The 21,073-nt window shown below is 42.2% G+C and overlaps 1 protein-coding gene and 1 long non-coding RNA gene across 3 annotated transcripts; both read left to right on the top strand.

The window, feature by feature from the left end:
- The first annotated feature begins 400 nt into the window (after nucleotides 1–400).
- Nucleotides 401–5,825, top strand: LOC123026815. 2 transcript variants are annotated; one of them, XR_006415390.1, is made up of 4 exons: nucleotides 401–412; nucleotides 1,963–2,053; nucleotides 3,541–3,609; nucleotides 4,834–5,825. It is a non-coding gene; the product is annotated as an uncharacterized LOC123026815 (long non-coding RNA). The 2 variants fall into 2 exon arrangements; XR_006415389.1 differs by lacking the exons at nucleotides 401–412; nucleotides 1,963–2,053 and having other exon boundaries at nucleotides 3,145–3,609.
- A 1,211-nt stretch (nucleotides 5,826–7,036) lies between these two features.
- LOC123026783 lies at nucleotides 7,037–20,064 on the top strand. The gene is made up of 2 exons (XM_044436799.1): nucleotides 7,037–7,120; nucleotides 8,026–20,064. The coding sequence occupies exon 2, from the start codon at nucleotides 8,078–8,080 to the stop codon at nucleotides 12,719–12,721; it is 4,644 nt and encodes a 1,547-aa protein (XP_044292734.1). The 5' UTR covers nucleotides 7,037–7,120; nucleotides 8,026–8,077; the 3' UTR covers nucleotides 12,722–20,064.
- Nucleotides 20,065–21,073: the final 1,009 nt, after the last annotated feature.

Genomic DNA, 21,073 nt, shown 5'->3' with positions numbered 1-21,073 from the left:
TAGTCTGGATTTGATCCAAGGAACAGTCTTCCCCAATATGGTTCCCTTCAGATGTGTTGGATTACAACTGCCATCAATCCCAGCCAGTTTGTTCACCATTCATGCTGCCAGGGGATGATGGGAGTTGTCCAGCACACCGAGAGGGCATCAGAGTGGACATGGCTGCTTACAAAGCATACTAGATTTTTTCTTTTATAGAAACCTGTAAGGCAGCCTTTGTGTGGTATCTAGCTTCTACTCTTAGGTACAGGGAGTATTCTTTGTAATGCATGAAATGCTTATAAAATTTCATTTTTTAAAATTTTGTTTGTTAAAACTCTTCTATGAACTCATCAGTTTACATGCTCTTGTTTGCATTTTTATTTTATAAAGGTGCTGTATGCTGCCGTGGTTTCTTCCATGAAGCCTAGCTGTAAGTCCATGGTATTTGTACTATCAGAGGCAGGAACACAGTGCATTCACTCAGGGTGTATGTGTCTGGAAGGAAAGCTCCCCAGCATCCTTGATAATCAGAAAAATTAGCAAGGACCATTGTGAAAAGCCCTTGAAATGAAAGCAGTACCTGGGCTAATGTTTCAACATGATAAATACCCCTTGGTTTAAAAGGGATGAACTAAATGATAACCTTTTCTCAGCTGCAAGAAGGCTGTTAGATGCGTCACAGCTGGTGATTAAAATGTTGAATGGGGAAAAGGGGGGAGCAGAACACTCTGGAAAGAAAGAATGTACAGATCAGGTACACTTGGGTAGAGGTTGCAGATGCTTCAGTTGATGGCATCGATTTAGGCAGTGAAAGAGGATTTTTTAAAAGGTATGGCATCTCAGAATCCTTACTCTGAAGGGCTAAAATTGAAGTTCACTGCCTTCATTGCAGTCAAGCTAGTTATTTCCTAATCAAGTTCAATACCAAAATCACATTTACTTGATTTTTCTCACTCTCATATAGAATTTCCAAAAGGCATCACAGAAATTGAGGGACTTCCAGGACTGACTCTTGACATACTTGGCTGTATTTCTACAATTGTATACAAAGAAACTTTTCTTTTTCATTCCATTTGATGCATGAACCCCTTTTTCTGGGCATACTTCTTTGATGTGTTCATAGCAGAGTCACAGAATGTCTGGAGATGCACTGCATTTGGGTGGCCTATTCATCTTGGGAGAAAATGTGAGGCATGTACCAGACTGCAGCCAAAGGTTTTGTAACTCAGATTCATACAAGCTTGTCTGTTTAAAATGACCAAATAATAAAACACAGCTCATTTTCACAGTCAAAACAAGTTGTTCATTTGCATTTCCTATGCCTGTAAATTGGGTTTTCCTGTGCCTGTAAAAAAATATTGACTGGATGATACTCGATTTTAATATGCCCTTTTCCTTTGCTAAAAGCATTAGCAAGAGATTATTTCCGAACAAAAGGCATTACTGTTGTTTTGACCATGCATTTAAGGCTGTCAAAACAACTATGCTTGTTCAGGTATAATCCTGGGGGTTTGAGGTGGAGTTCATGTGGGGTGGGAAAAGGGGGCAAACTTGAATTAGTGGTGCTTTGAGAGTTGTGTTCTGGGGAGTTCTCTCTCACTCTTCCTAAGGGGGTGCTATGAATTGAGTTGATGCGTCACATTAGTATCGACCGAAAGCCTGTGCAGTCCAGTCTCAACAGTACAGCCCATCTTATGACAGAGTCACCATTTACCATTCTATGTTGTCTTGATGTTTTTGTAGGGAACGGTTTGCTCTGCCCTTTTACCATGAAGGACAAGATGCAATTTTCTTACCATAGGATGCTGGGGCTGCTGTTTTCTTACCATCGATTGCTGGGGCTGCTACTTCTGACCATCTGTCTTGCATGTCAGCTGCTGAAAACCATAAAGGGGAGGGAGAGAAATATCTCCCTGATAATATATACAAATCCAGGACTAGGTTGTATAAGTTTATAGCTATGTCTTATTTTTTTTACAGAGCTATAATCGTGATGCTTAGAGTGATCTGAAAGGAACAGAAACACTTAGCCTTGAACTTTTGTTCTGCTGCTGCTTCTTGTGCCTCTGAGGTACAAAACATACCTGTAAACTTATAACCTGTCATGCCGATTTTCCAAGAGACTGAATTAAGATATGAAAAGGTTACACGTGCTGACTAGTGAGAAACTTTGGGTGGAATGTGTGGCATACTGAAATTTTTGATGTGTAGATATACAGCAGTTCAGGTAAACAGGAAGGGAAAAACCTTTCCCTTTCCATAGCTGGAGTATATGCTTTATTAAGCAAGAGGAGAAGAAAAAGAATACTCTGTATGTTTTGTGTGCAGAGTGGAAGGTTCTCTGTGATTCTATAAATAAAAGCCCAACTGAGTTAAAGATAATGATCTATACTTAACTCCAAGAACTATATTCCCACAGAGAAATCCTCCAAATCCATCCAAATTGAAGGTTATTATTGCTTCTTATTGCAGCTAATCTCCTGCCTTCATCCTAAAAAATAATTAATGCTCAGAAATTTTAAAATGCTCTATCTTAGTTTGTGTACATTCTTCAGAACAAAACAAAAATAGTGTGGATGTGTGCATGTACAAATTTGTGCGCACATACTGACAGAAAACAGTAGACCAACCATTTATAGCTCTGTACAAACACACATGTTTCAGCATCCAGCTATGCAAATAACTCCATAGCACAGCAAATTCTGAAAAGCATTAATTGTGGCACTATGACTGTTGCATGGCAACAGTTGTGCTTGTTCAAATGACAGCTATTGCCCCTTGATTTTTCTCTCTCATACTTAGTGACAAATTAGAAATGAAGGAATGATGGCTACCCTGGGAAAAGCTGTGGCAGATGCTAGGCCCAAAGTCAGGAGGCAGTAAGGTTAAATTCCTACATGTGATCCCCAGGCCCTTGAAATCACATGCATGGTAATAGTCCTTTAATTAATGGCCATAAAGGAAAATGTGGCTTCATTTCTCTTAGCCATGCATTTCTTTTGCCTTCCTGAGCAAGCAAAGCCCATTTGACCAAGGCAACTGGGGGTGGGGGGTGGGGGGGCAGAGGAGGGTGAGGAGACCAGGAAAAAGGGTCTGGGTTTATCATTTTTCATGGGTGGGCCTGTAAAAGGGTTGAGAGAGTTGTCCAGGTATCACATGGTAAAGAACCCTACCTGTATATCTATTTCTGCTAATAATCCTTTGACTAAAGTATCTAGAGTAGACTCAGATAAATGCTCCAAACACATAACTTGTTCATTTAAGCACTGACTTAAATAATCTTAGGAAGCAAAATTCATATTTTATTTGGCCTCTTTAGACTGCCATTCTAAGCACACCTACCTGGAAATGAGTTCAATTAAAATCAAAATGTGAGGTAAATATGCTGAAAATATGTTCATCCTCCAAGTTCCCAGCATTCCTCTGATTGCCTTAGTAAATGAAAGATGGTCTTGCAATGGTTGAACAGGATTCAGGGGAATGCTGGAGAGAAGCCATACTCCATCTTATCTACCTGACATTCCAGTCTGAATATTTAAATATGGCTGCTTTCTGCAGGATGGTGAAAAGCTAAATTAGAAGAAAGTAGTTTTTCTTGTGAGGAGATCTTATCAGCAGTCAATCTAGGTAAGATTGTTACTTCTTGATATGCAGTCCTTTTAAAAAAACTCAAAGTTTTGGGGGTCTGTAATATTTTCCTTCTTTCATCTGTGGAGAAGGGCAGCATGGATATTAGGAAAGGATAATTGGTGCACATTGTGTGCAGACAGTGCTTTAAGAGATACCGTTTTGGAGTGATTGTTTATGAACTGTAGACAGAACCTTTGATAAAGGGCCAGGCAAAGCTAGAATAAAAGACATCTAAAATTGAATCCCCTCTAGTATCAAACAGAATAATGCTATGTCTTGGCTATATGGCACATTTATACTCAAAATGCACAATTGCACTGGAGGGAATCAAACCAAGAAAAAACTCTGTTGAGCTGCCAACCTACAGCTGATGCTGAGAGAGAGAGAGAGTGCGGTGTAGTCGGTAGGAGAGTGAGTCTGGACTCAGGAAATCTGGATTCTAGCCCTTGCTCAACCATGGAGCCAACTGGATGACTTTGAGCCAATCACAGACTCTCAGTCCAACCTACTTCACAGGGTGGTTGTTGTGAAGATAAGATTGACAGCAGGAGGAGGAGATGAGTGCTTTAGAAAAGAAAAAAATGGGATATAAATCTTCTATCTGGTGCAAGGTAGACACATTCTTTACAGTGGCTTTGCTATGACGGCTCAGCTAAAATAACATGGATTTTATTAGCATCCCCTTATTAAAGGAGTTGTGGGGAGGGGGGTGGCATGGAGCAACAAACAATTCCATGGTGGTTCCAAGGTCATGAAGCAATATATGACAGTAGATGGGGGTCTAGAATCTACCTTCCCTTTTGTTGTGAAGCACAGCTCTCTAGTTTCTGAGAAGTATTTGTCAGCTGCTGGAGCTGGAACTGTTTCCTTCATAATGCTCAATTCCTTGGAGTTGTGAGATGATAACAAGTAACAGAATAGAAATTTGCATGGTAAGATGGAAACAAAGTAGTAAAAGGAAACTTCTTCTTGGATATTAATCCATCTTCCAACATAGGCTTTCTAACCAAGAATAAAATCTACACATACTTATTTGGGGGTTAGTTCAGCTGAAATTGGTGAATGACAGACTTCTGAGTAAACATGTTTAAGATTAAGATGTAGTATTAGTCCGGTTTAGGGTGCTTCAGCCTCCTCCTGCTTGCTTTGTCAAATAAATCATCAGATAGACAAAATAGTATTTTTCACTAGCAGTCCCCATCAACTTTTCTTTCATTTCAGGTCTCTTGTACTTCTTCCTGGTTTGTCAAGATTTTAGCACACTTGAGGTGGCATTGAAGCAGATGCACAACAGATGTAGACAAAGTACAGAACAGTGGAACAATCTATGTGTTTGGGGACACTGCAGCTAAAGATTTGGGGTTTGCTAATATTTTACATGGGAGAATGAAAGTTGACTGGAACCATCCTGAGAGTCATTGACTAAATAAGAATGGTATTAAAATGTCTTAAATAAATAAAGCACACTAGTGAAGATTAAAGACCCAATCCTATGCATCTTTGCACAGAAAATGTCCAGAAAAAGGTTTTCGGTTCAGCCTTAGGGAACAAGGAGGGTCCAGGCTAGACAGACTAATAGGACCTTTTACTTATCCATAACATCCAACCCTATTGATCTTTGCTTAATAAACCACTATTTCTTTTTGCTCTGTAAATATCTGTACATATAAGCACAAACTTGGATCCAGTGGAATGAGCAGTACACAGTCTCACTACCTTTACAATATCCTAGGAACTTGCCTTGCAAAAAGTTTCCAGATAGGTTGAGGCCCTTTTTGTTGTTGTTGTTTCTTAGTTTTAGTTAATTAAAGCTAATTGTTAAATCATCTATGAGTTAGGCAGATTAAGTCAAATCACCAAATGGAAAGCTACGTTTAAATTGCTAATTTGATCACCTTTTCCACTGATTCTTTTTCCATTTCTAAAAAATTGCTCACTTGACATAAATACTGAGTTTCCATCTCACTGGAGCTGTGAAACAAGACTTGCAGAACTAGGAAGATATTCTATATAAGTATTAGACTGGTGATTTCACTTAAACTGCCCAATACCATGCTCTATCAACAATTGCTAGAAGCTGTTTATGAACCAGCTGTGAAGGAAATTTATGTGGACTGTACAGAATTGCAAATATTTAAGTATGAGGTTTAAACATTCAGGAAATCAGAAGGTAGGTAGGCTGAAGTTACAAAATAAAGTTCTATTGCTGCTAATTTGAACTCTTGTTTTCTCAGATAGTAAACCAATGAGTATTAAGGGGCTGACTTGTCCCATTTCAGAAAAGAGTGGTTTTGTTCATTTTGGAGTCTGCCCCCTGGAAATTATTAATTTATCTTGCACAAATGATGGGTGCCTCTTCCACAACAGAATCATCAGGGCTGGCTGCTTGCGGGATAGGACTTGCAGTGGCCCCACTGCCCTCTGTCTGATGTGTACCACTTCAGAATGAATCTGGGCTCTTAACATTATTGAGTGTTACTCCATGCAAAGGAAACCAAAACCTGACACACAGAAAACTAGGAAGTTAGGGAGAAAGTTAGACCAGAATCTCTCTCCATTGCATCTCATTTTCTATAGCCAGGAATTGTTTTGTATGGAGAATCATTCAGTCATGTTGAATCGTGCACTGTGAATTGCGTACCTGTTCTCCGAAGTGGTAGAGTTAAGAAACCACTTTACCACCTCTCCTGCTATTTCTGAAAATCAAATCTGAGTAATTCTGCTAAGTAGATCTTTATATTTGGTCTGTTGAGCTCGGGGGCTCAGTTCAGATGCCACAGCTGAATGAGCCTTGTGCCTACATTTCCTCCTCATGTTCCAATTCAGTTAATAACTTCCTTTTTTGGTACAAACAATAGTTTGTCATTACATCTGCCTGCAAATAATGGTTTGTGCTTATCTTTCAAAACAAGAGTACAAACCATGCCTTGAAGCAGGTTCACAGAGTTTTCCAATTCAGATGAAAGGCAAGTAACTAATTGAATTGGAGCACAAGAAGAAGCTGGGTGTGCACATGCATGCAGAAATTGTTCATCCAGTGCCAAACCATGGTTTAGCATTAATGTTGGAACCATCCCACATTACTGAGGCTCAAGAAGATCAAATACAGTTTATGACTTGGTCTGTCATTATTTTGGCTGCCTAACATGTCCCAAATACCTTAATATACCTGATATAGCCAATGTTGTTAACTCAAAATATTAATTGTATTCCTTAAGACTAGAAAATGATGTCTGAGAAATGTAATAAGTAGAAATGAATCAGTTTCCCTGCACCTCCTGAAGACAGAAAGGTTGATCTTGTTTTTCAGGAACTACCAACAGAGACTCTCTAGCATCTCTGCAAAGAACTTGGCACTGCAATGTATAAATTAGCAAACAGTGAAGAGCATAGACACCTACTTTGAGAGAAGGAGTGGCAGGGTGGGGGGAAGAGATTGACTAATTTTGGTCACGACATTTATTGGAGCTTTGCTGTTATGGGGAAAATCAAGCAGTCACCCAAGCAGGTAAAACCATCCCCTGCTCTCTTGTTTTACTTGGGGTTGCTATTTCTTTTCATACTTAATGATTAGTCCAGACAGCCCTTGGAAGCCCTAGTGCATGTCTGGAGTAGTTGTGATTGATGTGGAGAGGGCATGGACTGAATTCTCTAGCTTGCAAGTTCAATCTGTTAAACAATTTGCAGCTTTTCTTTTGAACATTTTAGGACTATCCATGGTGCTGAACTCCAGCCCCAAAATAGGTTTACCACCATGAAGCATTATGTAAAGTTCCTGTTAGGTGTAGCCCCACTGCATAGATGTCACCAGCCTCCTCTGGCCTTGGAAATACAAGTACTTCAAAGGTTTTGACTCTGTGATATGATATGGTGACTTGGACCAATTCCCCTAGTGGTTAACCAATCTGTGATGGTGCTCTGCATGTTGCACAAAGTCAAAGGTTGTGACAGTAGCCTACTTGTGGGAGTGTGTCATGCAGACATTATGCACCTTTTCTGATACTTGAGGGGCTAAATTACATTGCCCCTGTAGAACGTAGTGGGAAAACCAGAGAAAGAGGGCATCTTGCTGCTGCTTTCCTTTCCTCCAGCACAGACTAGAGAATACTCTAGTCTAAGGGCTGCATGTGGAACAAAATAGTAGGGTCATGTCCTGACAGCTTTTTAGTGATGGCTAATATACTGGGACTGTTGGTAAACTGCAAGAGGGCCAGGGAGAGGTGACAGGCATAATCTTTATAGTTTGAGGCTGGACTTTAGCTATTTGTTCAGTTCAGATATACAAGTGAAGCTGCTGCCTTCCCACAGTATGCAATTTAAGGGTCAGCAAAGAGACAGAGCTGTTAGGATTTGTACTATAATTTGTTCCCAGCCCTTGTGCTGTATTAACTGTTTCTTTCTCCTTCTCTCTAGGGAGGATGCAGCAGACTGCCTTGGCCAGCCAAAATCTCCTTTGGAGAAATTTATGGTCAGATTGTGCACGTATCACCAGAAGCACTTCGTCCATGTCCTGAATGACATATGCACTGAAGCACAGACCAGCTGTGAAGGGCAGCAGCAGTTATCTGGACCTGAAAACATGGATGTGTCCACTTGTAGCTCAGGCTGCAGCCAGTATCGTACTGAGAATCAGGAGCTTGGAACTTCTTGCTCTGAATCAAAACTTCCTTCATCTTTGGACCCAGAGCAGTCAGGTCCGCATGGCTCTTTGCGCATACTTTGCCATGCCCTGAAGCAGCAAGCTGTGGATCTGAAAGCTACAGACAGGAGAGAAAACTGTAGCCCAGTTGTCAGAAGAGACTTTCCTGACCTTTCTAGCATTAGAACGACTTCTGTGAGTGCCAGGGACAGCCCCACTCAAGGATACCTCACTGCCTCCAACTCTCATCACTCTGCTAAGAGTCTTGAAGGACAAACCCCTGGGAGTGAGCAAGATGTGGGGCTTAGGAAGGGTGAGGATGACAAAGACCAGATTCAAAGCAGAGCTTTGCTGTCAGGCTACATTGCTGCAAAAGCATCTAATTTCAATGCTAGCGAGGATAGCCTGGAGAGTCGCATGGTCTCTCAAAAGAATATGTTTAAAACTTTCCCAGAGGAGGCCCGAGAGCCAGCTTTCACCACAAGCTCCCCTCGGAGAGCAGACAAAGAAAATGCTTTGCAGTGCAGTTCCAAAGCCTCTCTGCACCAAGATACTGAAATGAATGACCAGGAAGCAAGGCTGAAAGCAGAGAACATCCACCAGTCTTCAGGGAAGAACAAGGTCAGCTACCACATGCATCCTATCGACAAGACTCATGTGGAGAATGCCAAAGACACTTGTTGGCCACCACCTAATCCCATACCAGTGTCACACCACAAAACCACCAATGGACACCCCCGGACCAAGAGCATCTCAGCCTCCACCAAAAGCACTCGTAAGAGCAAAAGGTCTTCAGGACTAAGAATAAACGACTATGACAACCAGTGCGATGTTGTTTATATCAGCCAGCCAATTACAGAGTGCCACTTTGAGAGCAAGAGGACAATGACATCTAAGAAGACAGCAAGGAAAAGCACACGGGGATACTACTATAATGGTGAATGCTGTGAGCTTCCTACAGTTCGCACTTTGGCTAAGATGTCCTATGTACAAGACACTGGGAACACTCTGGCACCAAGGCCAGAAGTGTTAACAAATCCAAGTCAGGGGGTTGTTCTTCCAGGCAATAGCTATTCGGCAGGAGCCCAAGTGTTGAGTGACCATGGTGACAAAAGTTCTTCCACTGGGTCCCTCCCTCAAGAAGGTTCCTTGAACATTAAAAGTCAGGATGGGAGAAATGAGCAACTCCCAGCTGAAAGGATCCTTCCTGATGACAGTTCCTTGGAGCAGAGAGAAGTTAGTTCTGCTAAAGTATCCACAATGGCTCTCTCTCTGATTCCCTGCTCCATTCTGCTTGGGGACGAAGGCAGCCTCCCTCTTCCTTCACTTCAGACCACCATTGTCTCTTCCCCACAACAAACTGAAGGGGAGCTGCAGGACAAAACTGAGAGAAACACTGTTTTGCAGTCTGGTAGTGATGTGGGATCTATTAGCCCTAATGCAGATGACAGCAATGCAGTAGATTCTGTGCAGCTGCCTGTCTCCAGAGCAGCTGATGGTGAGGAAAGCTCTCTGTGCTTAAAGAAGGTGTCTACTGCAGAGTCTTCCATTCATGCAGACCAGGAGCCTCCTGTTAGAGTGGACTTGCTGCTGCCTGAAAAGCCTGCAGCCGGGATGAACTTGCTGCATCCCCTGGAGGAGCCTGCTTCTGTTGGTGACTTGCCACCACCCATGGAACCTCTCCCACCATCCCCTACAGAGGTGGCAAAGCCACATGCAGAGCCTCTTGTCAACCTAGACTCTTTAGAGACCCTCCCTGCAGAACTTTCCCCTGTCGTAGGGAGTTTGTGTTCTGAGGAGCCTGGTGCTGGTTCAACAACAGAATCTCCCATGATTCTTCCTGCTAGTCCAGCGCCTGAGCCTCCTGCCCATATTGACCTAGAACCATTAGAGGCTCCTTTGATAGAACCTCCAATGGTGGCACCTGGCAAGATGGAATCAGCACTTCCACAGCGCCTTTCCAATTTGGATGCAGTAGAGCTCCCTATCCACTCACAGTGTGCTAATGCACATGAAAGCATGGATCCTGAAACGAATATTGAAGGTACTCAGGACTTGGAGGAAGGGAAAAGTGGGGTTATGCTGTCTGTTGCAGAAATTGAGGAAAACTGGGGAAGGGAAAGTATAAGAGACACAACTGAGTCTAACAAGATGAGTGAGGGAAGGGAAACTGAGAGTGAAGCTTTGCCAATGCCCAAAACATCAGAGACAGGCAACAAGATGGAGACTTCTTTCAAAACAAACCCTGAGAAAAAAAGGAAGAGGGAGAAGAAACCTCAAGTTATATCTGATCGATGCCTTCGAAGCCAACAGCCCCTGTCACCTTCTGAGGACAGTACTGAGCAGCCCAACTCTTCCACATCCATGCAACTTCCTCAGCTGCAGATCAAGCTTTCTAAAAGTCCTGGTGCTAAGCGTTTTAAAAGAGAAGTGCACCTTGATGGGGCGGCATCAGTGTGTGTTCCAACTGACAGCTTCCACAAAGCACTACAAAATGACACTGGGAAAACTCTTGAGCCACAGGAAGGTAAGGAAAATGACATCACAATGAGACAGATCTGTAAGACAGTGTTGACAAAGGAGACTTTAACAGAGGAAAGCCAAGATGCTGAAGGGAACAAGACAAAGCCAACAGCAATGCTTGAAATCTATTTAGAGGCTGATTCTGACAAAAGAAGTGTCCATGTCCCAGTAGGAACTTCCGAAAAGGGTGACAAGCCTACAGAGTTAATGCTAGAAGATCCAGGGAACTCAGACAGTACCATGGATGCTAAAAAGTTGTCGCTCATTCAGCGTGGGACTAGTTGCCCTGGGAGCAAGAATGAGAGCAAGCATGCACCAACAGAGAAGTCAGTGAAATACAAGAGGGCAGTCCTCCAGTGCTATAACTTGAGACATACTCCTGCCCCAGTATCTACGATCAGTGCCTCCCAAAACATGTCAGGAGTGGAAACGATACAAGGAGACTCCAATGTCACAAATATACAAGCAGGCTCTAATGTCACAGACCAACAAGATGCAGAGCCTGAAGAACCTACTGCCTTCAACAGCATGGAGATACTGATTAACAGCAAGCCAAAATTTGTGGAATGGTGTTCTGAGGAAGAAAACCAAGAACTCATAACTGACTTTAATGCCCACTATATGAAGATCCAGAAAGGGTGGATTCAACTGGAGAAGGAGGCCCAGCCAGCGCCAAAAGTCAAGAATAAATCTGACAAGCTGAAAGAGATTTGGAAAAGCAAGAAGAGGACTCGAAAGTTCAAAGGGTCTACTGAAGTCCAGAAGCTATCCCCTGTTCAGATGCTGTTTATGAAGCCTTTTGAAATGCCCAATATATGCAAATGGCTTATGGAGACAACTGAAACTAAGTCCCTGGTAATAGTGAAGAAGCTGAACACACGTCTTCCAGGTGACATCCCCCTTATTAAGCTTCCACTCCAGAAAGGCTGTTCTTCTGGCATCTATTCCAGCTCACTCCAAGCAGAACGTCTAAAGAAACACCTAAAAAAGTTTCCTGCAATGTCACCAGCGAAAAACACCATAAAGACCCAAAGAATGTGGGCCAGGATTCGAGAGAACACTGAAGAAACAGAGCCTGAACAAATTGCCAGTCCAAAGGAGACACCCCCATCAGAAGTAAGTTTGGAGCGAGGTGTTGAAGCCAAGGGTTCCCAACCTCCTCCTAGCATGCCAGTGCAGACCAGCTCCCGTATCCTGCGAAAATACTCCAACCTGCGTGGCAAACTTCATGGCCTCTGCAGAGTGGTCAAGCCGGAGAAGAGTGATGCAGTGGCAAAGCATCCCTTGGCTGAGAGCAAGTCAAATAGCAAAAGCTTGTGCATTAAGCCACTGATGTCACCAAAGTTGGCCCAGCAGGTCAAAGTAACCCCACTTCCTACTAAATCCAGTTTGGTTGAGAAAGGAGGGAAAGGCAAAAAGGGGAAAGGCAGGTCACAGGAGGACCTCTCATCTAAATGCAACCTCAAGCAAAGCCGCAAAAAGGCACCAGATGAGAGCAGCAGCAGGATGCAGGGACACTTGAGCAAAGAAAAGGTGTCTCTGAAGAAAGCTTGTAAATTGAAGCTTTTGGGTGCTCCCAGTATCAAGAAGCAGACAGCTGTGGAGAAGAGTAATAAACATACATCTCAGAGTGGGAAGGCAAAGAAATCAGTTGATGCACAGCCTAGGAAAAGGAAGCTTCCTACCCAGAAGAGCAAAGCAAACCCCTCTCTGAAGGCTTCCCTGTCTTCCAGGCAAGAAGGCCTTGCTAAGCCTGTGAAGCCAAAAGTCACACGGGACTCCTCCAGTCGGTCTCTTAAAGTGCCTGCTAAAAAGGCAAACAGCAGCAAAGCTCTGACTAGGTCAGTCAAAAGCATTCAGGAGAGCAAAAAAGCCCAAAGCAAGAGGAGGCTGAGGGCCAAAAAAGACTCCTCACCCAGCAAGCGCAGGCGTCTGGATGCAAAGTAACAGGCTTTGCTTGGAGATGAGGAACCCTTCCTCATGCATTAAGTATAATTATTTCTGAATATGGGGGGGAGGGCAAGTATATAGCTAAAGGCAAGCTCCCTCTTCTCCATTTTTAGGAGTCCCCTAGCTGTGTTGCAGCTGTAGAGGGTACCTTTCTTTGCTTCTGAGAAGGGAAGTTACTGCTTCCTAGTGTTGAACTGGGAGCTAAGCAGTTTCAGTTCAAAGTACAGTGCCTTATTTATCCTTTAGGAAATAAATAAATTAGTCTCTGTGTTTTTAAGGCTGGCAGTTTATAGTTAATGCACAAGCACTTGTACTGTAATTGAAAGAGAACTACCTTTCATGCACATCCTATAGACCTTGGCAGCCCTTCTGCTGGGGTACAAACAGGAGCCTTTTCTTCCTGTTGTGTGTTGTAGCATCCTGGCACTGTTTGATCTGAACAGGGCATTATGAAGCCAAAACCCAAAGTATTTTTGTCCTTTAATGTTACTCTTTACGAGCAGGTCAGGATGGTGAATTTTGTTAAGGTGTTTACCATTGTCCACCTTTTATAACTTTGGGATCTGTGGATTGGCTCTAACATAGTCTGTCTCTTGTGTAAAAAATACTGTTTCTGCAGTGTCTGCAATGACTGGCAGCAATGCTTGATCAATTTTACCTGTATAAGAGAGGAGTTGGTCCCACTGTTTGGATAGAGACCTCTCTCAGTCCATGCACATTGCTCTTTACAGATGCATTGAAATGCAGCTTGAATGCATTTCAGCATATATTCCTGCCTAATTTACTGTGAGACCCTTATTTGGAATACCCCCAAAAGATGATTGGCAGAATCCACATGTCAGCAGTGAAATTGATGGGTGTGCAACCATTCTAATTGCATGGATTTTAAGAGGTGGGTCTCATGATAGAATGTCTGTAAAAAGTAATGATGGAACATGCCCCTAGTAAGGCATCCACTTTTTAACTTTTTTCTGTGCAGTTGCCGGGAGTCCCTTTTCCATAGCTTTCTGTCCTAGAGAAATTAAAGCAAAAACAGCAACACTGGCTGTGAAGGAAGTTGCCACTGGACGTATGTGGTGCTGTCACGTGCGTGCGGTGGTCGCAGCTTGCTATGAAGCAAAATTATGCTTTGCCTTGCTGTATACAGTCTGGCTCTCCAAATACGCATTGGTGTTTCACACAACTTGTCTGGACTTGCTTTCCAAGTTGAATCAATATGTAATGTACACATCAAGCCATCTCTCTTCAGACAAGATACTCCTATGAAAGCCTATTAGAAATGCAAATATTCCCCTTCTCCGTACAAACATTTGATTTGGCTGCAACAAGAGGGGACAGGGACACAGCATTTCCTTAGAGGAAATGTCCTGTCTGCACACTCTATGTGACCCATCTGTTGGGTGGCCGTGCTTGCTTCCGCTCTGGGGCTGGGGAGAAGAGACGAGGGGCTCAGCCTTTTATTTATTTCTGTAATTTCTCTTTAAGCCACAACGAAGGTAGAGCTGTTTGGTTAGAAACTTGTGCAAAGTTCCTTGCATTTGCTGCACGTGGCACCCAAGAGCTTCCTGTGAAAGCCTTCAAATTGCTTGACCTTTCAGAATAGCTTTCCATGGATACCATCTGAGATCGACGTACTCAAACATTATTATATTAACTGGCTTGAACCAGTCTTTCCAGTTTCTGAGGGATTTATTGAATAAAAGGAAAGGCAAACTCTTCAGGGAGTGTGAGGAAATTGATTTTTTTATTTAAAGGAGGGAGGGTGCATTAGCATTGGCACTCCTATACCAAAGCTCATTACTGCAGGCAGAAAACAGATAACTAGCTGTGTAGTATTTTCATTGATCAAAGAGGTTGGAATTCAGCGTCTGAAAAATGCAAAGCCCTCCTGCTCACCCACCTAAGTCTGTGGCTTGAGAGGGTGTACTAAAGCTATAAGACACATCAGGGTGAACTCTTTTTTTATGGAATACTTTTAAATCATTGAATTTTAACTTCTACGTTGTCGTTTAAATCATGATGTATAAAAATAATTGTTGTAAGCATTAAGTCAAGCTTAGAATTCTCTGTAAAGTTTGATATGGATTGCTGTTTAACTGTGGATATCAAATGTACTAGACATTCCATCAGGAGTATTAGAGATATTTAAGGAAGTGTGTGAGCATGTATGTGTGTGTGAGAGAGGGGCAAACGTGCCAGAGTTTTGCCACTCCTTTTTCCAACTTTACATGCCTCTATCCACAGAGATGTGTAAATTTTCCTGCTCCTTCTACCCAGGGCTGCTTCCTAACAAAATGCTGGGTGATTGGGGCACCTTGTGGTACTTTCAGCTAGTGATTCTGATCCAGACACCTGTTAATAAAATCTTTGTACAACTTTCTGCTGTCCCATTTCTTGTGTGGCTTGTCTAAAATAACTCCTTTATAACTCTGTGTTATATAGCTAACCTTCACACTTGCCCTAGTTCTTTGAAACCTGCTGGCTGTATATGCAAGGCTGCCTGAGTATGTGAGGTTGGAATACAGTTGCCAGCCCTGCAAAGTTGCCGTAGTCCTCCTAGTATTGCCTCATGTTTTGGTCCAGCTGCTGCCCACTATTCTTTTGGGAAGGGCATGTGACCCTAGGTTCAGGCACTAGTGGCTTGTGGGACAAGCCTTTCCATTGGACTAGTGTAGCTGCAAGATATGGAGAGGGAAGTGATGGTTCAAATAGCACAACAGGGTTTAGAATTCTTGTTTTAACCAACTTTGAGTTAAAGTTTCTGGTTGGAAGGCGTTTCTCAGGCTGTCCCTGTGTGTCAGCCCTGATCATATGCAAGTGGCTCTCAGTCACTGCCATACCAGGCAGAAATGCTGTCCTGTCACATTTTTAATGAACTGCAAATGGACTGTTCCCTTCTTGCAATTCGCCGCAACCCATCTCTTCCTTTTAGGATAATTATCATGTGTCTCCTAGTCCTTTCAATAGAAACAGCTTTGCAATCCAGCCAGGCTTGTGGCTGGATTGGGTTCTTCTCTCTGGACTGTAAGGACTCAGTGAGCCTGTGCCCTGCATCCTTTCCAATAATTTCTTAGCATGTAGCATTTTCTTTGTCATGCATTGACCCATAAATTCAGTCTTGCCCTAACCACTGCTGCAGAAGGAAGGAACACGTGCTTTTCAGAATTACTGGTATCTGTAACACAATTGTTGGAGTTCGATGTTATGAACTACTTCAGCCACTTGCTTGGACTTGTTGAAACTCTTGGAAAAGAATGACAGGTCTGCAGGGAGTGACTATGCTGTTCCTTGTAATACACCTATCGAGCATGTTGTCAAGAAAAAGTGCTCAGGTTTTTGGACCTCCATCCATAGCTATCTTTCTGCCCCAGAATCTTGAGTCTTATTGCCAGGTCTAAAAGAATAGAGTCAGTTTAGTCATTCTAGTTTCCATGTCCTGGGTAGAAACAGGTTGTTGGCCTTCCTTATTTCTTAAGGCAGCCTCCATACCATTTTACTTCCATGAAAATGAGCGTGTTATCACTGTTTTGCAGCTGTTCCTTTATTGTGAGTGAAGGATATTCTCATGCCCCTTGGTAGTGGGATCGTAGCCCTCCTTGGAGATAATTATTAGTTGCTCTGCCATTAATTATACATTGATACACTTAATTGGCTTGCCTTTCCATTGAATTATTCCTGTTGCCTGTATTGTATAGCTATGTAATCTCTAACTCCAGCCCATTTGCTTCCTCTGATCACTGAAATAAATTCAGCATTCTTTCCAGAGCCCGTGCTTCCGTTTTCATGCTTCCGTTCTCCCCCTGTAGCCTGGGTCTTGGTCAAACTCTTGGTATTCTTCTGCTGTAGGTTGGACATATTGCCTCTTTTGGTAGCTTTCAATGAAGGCTACCTCATTTTTCATTTGTGGGACAAACACAACTCCTGTACATAAAATCAAGTATTACTAATGCACAGATTCAGACATATATTTGTATCACCCAGAACAGGTTCTGATGCTCAGAATAGCTGGGTGGTTGATCTTGTAAGAGTGCAATGTACGGCTATTTTTTACCACTGAAAGGACTATCAACATGTGTATACTTGTTTTAAAAATACACATGCCGCCCTTTTCAGGGCTCTTTCTGCAGAATATTTCAGCCATGCAAGCAGCTAAACGTTTATCATCATCATCATCATCAGCGGGGACTTCTGTTCTTGACCAGTATGAAGCACAGCTGAGCAATGAGGAATTGTGCTAAAGGGAAACAATATATATGAAAAAGGATTTCATTAAATCTTTGGCTGACTCTTAAAATGTACTTTAAATAAAACTGTCCTCTTTCTGCCTCTGTCCCCCAGTTTCCACATGCTCATCAAATGCAAACAAATATGCAGAAAGCTACGAGCAAGCCAGCGAGTGGGTTACAGATCAGTGTTAACCATCATCTCTGTCCTTGGCTAGCATTCAACCTTTAACTGCCGCTGTCCCCTAGACCCTTGTTCTAGCTCTGCCTCACTGTTTAGTGGAAGCAACAATGGAGCCGTCTGGTTCCTTTAGAAAGGCCTATATTTCATCATGGCTTGTTTTTTTAAGGAACTGCTGGTCCAACCTTTTCAGGCTGCTTGACAAATGATATATTTTCTGCCTAGAAGTAATGGTCCTGTTTCATCTTTCTGCTATGGATAATTATGGCAAAATAGAAACTTGCATACATGCTGATGTAAATCACCCTGAGCTTTCTTGATGCTTTCCTGAAGTCCTGTTTCTATTGTACTGTTTGCATTTAGCTAGATAGCTGCGAATTGCACCATCCATCCTAAAATGATCTCAGGAGTTCTGCTTTGCATTGAGAGGTAGCTCTGTTGTCTTCTTAAAACCTTTCCCTTTTGAACTGTTGCTATCAATACTTGCTTTTCAGAATAGTGAAAATGAATGGAGTCTGAATGGTTTTTGTTGTTTGTGTGTGACCTTTTACCTTTGTGGGTCTTTTTTTACACTGTAATGCTATCAAGGATTTTCTATGGATCTGTTTTTTTGTGTATTACTTTGAAATGCAATGTGAATCTATACATATCTGTATATGTGTACAAATATATATATATACACACACACACTTATATACATACATACATACATAAATAATAGATGCTGTGTTAACATAGCATCCAGCTAGTGGTTGAAATGCTTTCCTAGGTGCAGGGTAAATACTGCCTTGTTTCTCTGGGCAGTCATACAAATAGAATAATATTGTAAATAGTTTTAAAATATTTATTTCCTGTACTTTGTGCTAATGAGTTTTGGGAGTGCTATTGATTTGCTGTGTAGTAAGGTTAGGGTCTTATTGCAAATAACATTGGATGCAGGGAGGAGGACTAGCATTTGGTCTGGAATTTATGCTGCAGATGTAAGGTTCTAGTTCTCACTGAGGTGACATGGTAGAGCTGAAGGACTCACATGATTGACTTACTGTTTTACAAAATTCTTCTGCATGCACAACTAAGTATTAACAAGAACGATAGTACTTAGCCACCCTGATGTGCTTGATTTCTGTGTGCATGATACATTTTTGTATGGAGGAGCATTCAATCATGTGAGCTCTCACCTGAAGTGGAAACAGAAGAGACACACGTTTGCCACCTTAATGAGATCTAGCTTAAGTGAACTTAACGCATTATATATACTTTTTTTTCATTTTCTGTGGGTTAAAATTCCCAGCTTTTGTGTGCAGTTCTGGGTAAACTGTCCAAACATGTGCACCTTTGGGTACAGCATATGTGAGCAATAAGAATTGTAGTAATGTTTTGATGATAAAATCCTAAATTCTGGAGAATGGTTGTCTGCATGTCTTCTTAAATTGTGCTTTTCTTCAGTGGCCTTGCCACAAAGAGAAAGGGAAAGCTGATGTTTCAGCTTCTCTGCATACTTATGCACCATTGCAGGAAATACCTAGGTCATAGGTCAAACCTAGAAAAAGTGTGTCCACTGGGCAGGTGGACTCAGGGATCCCTTACTGGGAATGGTATAGTGGAAATGCCAGTGGCACACACATCAAGTCATTTGCAGCTGACTCTTGTCACCAAGCCACATGCTGTGTGCTTGATGCTTCCAGTGTTTGTCAATCTTAAAAGATCCAGGTGATACTTCACCACACCCAAGTTCCCCACTGCTGTGCAGAGTTCATTGTCCTGTTTATCTTTTTATTTGGGTTCGTTTTCTGTGTCTGTCTGAATTTTTCTTTTCATTTGGATCATGGATGCTTGTCTATTTTCTGTCTCACTGGATACTCCCCATGTTATGCTTTTAGGTTGCCATTCTCTTTTATTTGTGATTTTATAAAGACTTTTGTTTTTGTTGAAGATTGGCTTGTGTGGAAATTCCTATGTGATCATTCCCAGGGGTTGTCTCTTAGCCATTCAGCATCCATATCCCATCAGTACTCTTTTCTAGAAATTTGAATAATAATTTGAAAATCCAACTATTTTCAAATAATTCTTGTCCTGCCTCCTTTTGCCATCAAAAAAAAAATAACTCCTACTTTTATTTGTTATAAAAATCTTCAGTTCTCAAGTTTATGATGAGGATGTGATGGAGGAAGCTTCATTTCAGCTTCACTGAAATCAGTGTCTTGTCAAGGGCATATCTGAAGTCTTGGGATAAACTCCTGCCCAGTTGAGTAGGCATTCAAACAACTTAGAGATGTCTGGCAATCCCTAGTATTCCCTGCATTGCTCTATAGTTGCTTTATTCTTCACTCAACGCTTCTTCTAATTGCCTTGCTAATTTAGTCCTTTTTAGCCCATCAGAAGAACCGCATTTTGGGAATTCCTTTCTCTGTCCTCACTGGCTGATACACATTTTCCACCAGTCTGGTACTGTGCACATCATCCTAACCTAGTGTGTGGTCATGAGTAGTCTTTCAGAAGGCTTCTCTTGGAATCTACTGGCTTTCTCTTTGGGGCACTGGGAAATGCTGTGATTTTAGAGAAAGAACATGTCAGCTGTGAATTGTTGGTAAAATGTGTTGCTAGATAATTTTATATACCTCACCTGAAGAACATATGAAAATGTATATAAAGATTGTACTCAGTTGCCTTCCAACCATTTAGCATATCTACAACAGTTAGGGCTATTTTGCCAATGGAAAATGTATCAAATCCATGATTGTTTGTGACAACTTCATGCTTTGTATTTTATTTCCTTGACTAACCCATGGAAAGCAATGTGCTCTTGTTACTGATCTTGAGGCCCTGGTGAGATTTAGACCTTTTTCTTTTACCCCTTTCCATGCATCTTTCTCCCCTATGTATCCTGTGTGCTCAAAGAGTTTTATTTCAGCTTATTAAACATTTCTTTTATATCAGCGCTGGTGTGGTGTGCTACAGTTTAACATGAAAGTCCTCAAACCATTCAGGTGCAGAACATTGGAGAATATGTTCTGCCCTGCACTTGATATTTTTTCTAACCGTGAATGTCAAGGCCAGATTACTGAGTAAGCTAACAAAGCAACTTACAATTCTCATACTACAGTGTTGATGCAGGGGACTAAGGAACAAAAGGATTTGGAGTATTCTGTTAGCTGCTGTTCCACTCTCAGTGTTGACTCTAACTTGGCCAATGGGAGACATGAAAGAATCCCTTTAAAGTTAGGTTGGGAACTTTGGCTTCTATGGATTACTATGCCTTTAGCAAAAGGGTAACAATACAGTGGCCCTCTGTGGTGATCATTCCCTGCACCCATGTGAAGACCAGGTTCGCAGGTCAACCCTCCTGTTTGTTTAATGTTTATATGCTGCCCCATTCCCATAGCCTCTGCAAGGTTTGCAAAAGCACTGTTTTGTACTGCTTTGCTGCGAAAGCAGAAGCATGCTTTGATGGCTGAATTCTCCTGTCCCTTTTTGTTGTTTTATAGCTCAGTGCTCCTTCCCTAATTGACTCACTACTTTGTATTTGACTTCTAGAGCATCTGCCAGGTGTGCTGCTGCTGCTTTCCACGTTTTAGCCTGAGGAGCTGTGGAGGCTAGAGCCTGCAGCAGTATTGTTAGTGCAGTATATTCACTCAGGTTTCAGACAGAATTTTTAAGCAGGTTTCTATGGCAGTGGACCCTCTCTGCCCAATAGGTTCAGCAGCATGGGCAGCTTCTTTCGAGTTAAGCTGAAAACTGTAGTGGATGCACCTCCCCACTGACATTGGAGTCACTAGGCAATGCTGCCTTGAAGCTTTACATAGTACTTGCCTTAGAGCCTCATATTCGCTAAGAGCTCCCTGTAATTTAGCTCTCCTGAGCAAGCCTCTTTCATTTGAGATACAGGAAGAATCTGTTGCAAAGCCAAGTGCCACTTAAGAGCTCAAACGCAAGCCACAAATGGGT

Source organism: Varanus komodoensis, unplaced genomic scaffold (assembly GCF_004798865.1).
Source record: "Varanus komodoensis strain SLA01 unplaced genomic scaffold, ASM479886v1 scaffold1, whole genome shotgun sequence".
Classification (NCBI taxonomy): Eukaryota; Metazoa; Chordata; class Lepidosauria; order Squamata; family Varanidae; genus Varanus; species Varanus komodoensis.
This window is presented reverse-complemented; position numbering and strand designations above follow the sequence as displayed.

What these genes read in the sequence shown, in the direction of transcription:
- LOC123026783 (XM_044436799.1), top strand. Translation starts at nt 8,078, where the DNA reads ATGGTCAGATTGTGCACGTATCACCAGAAGCACTTCGTCCATGTCCTG.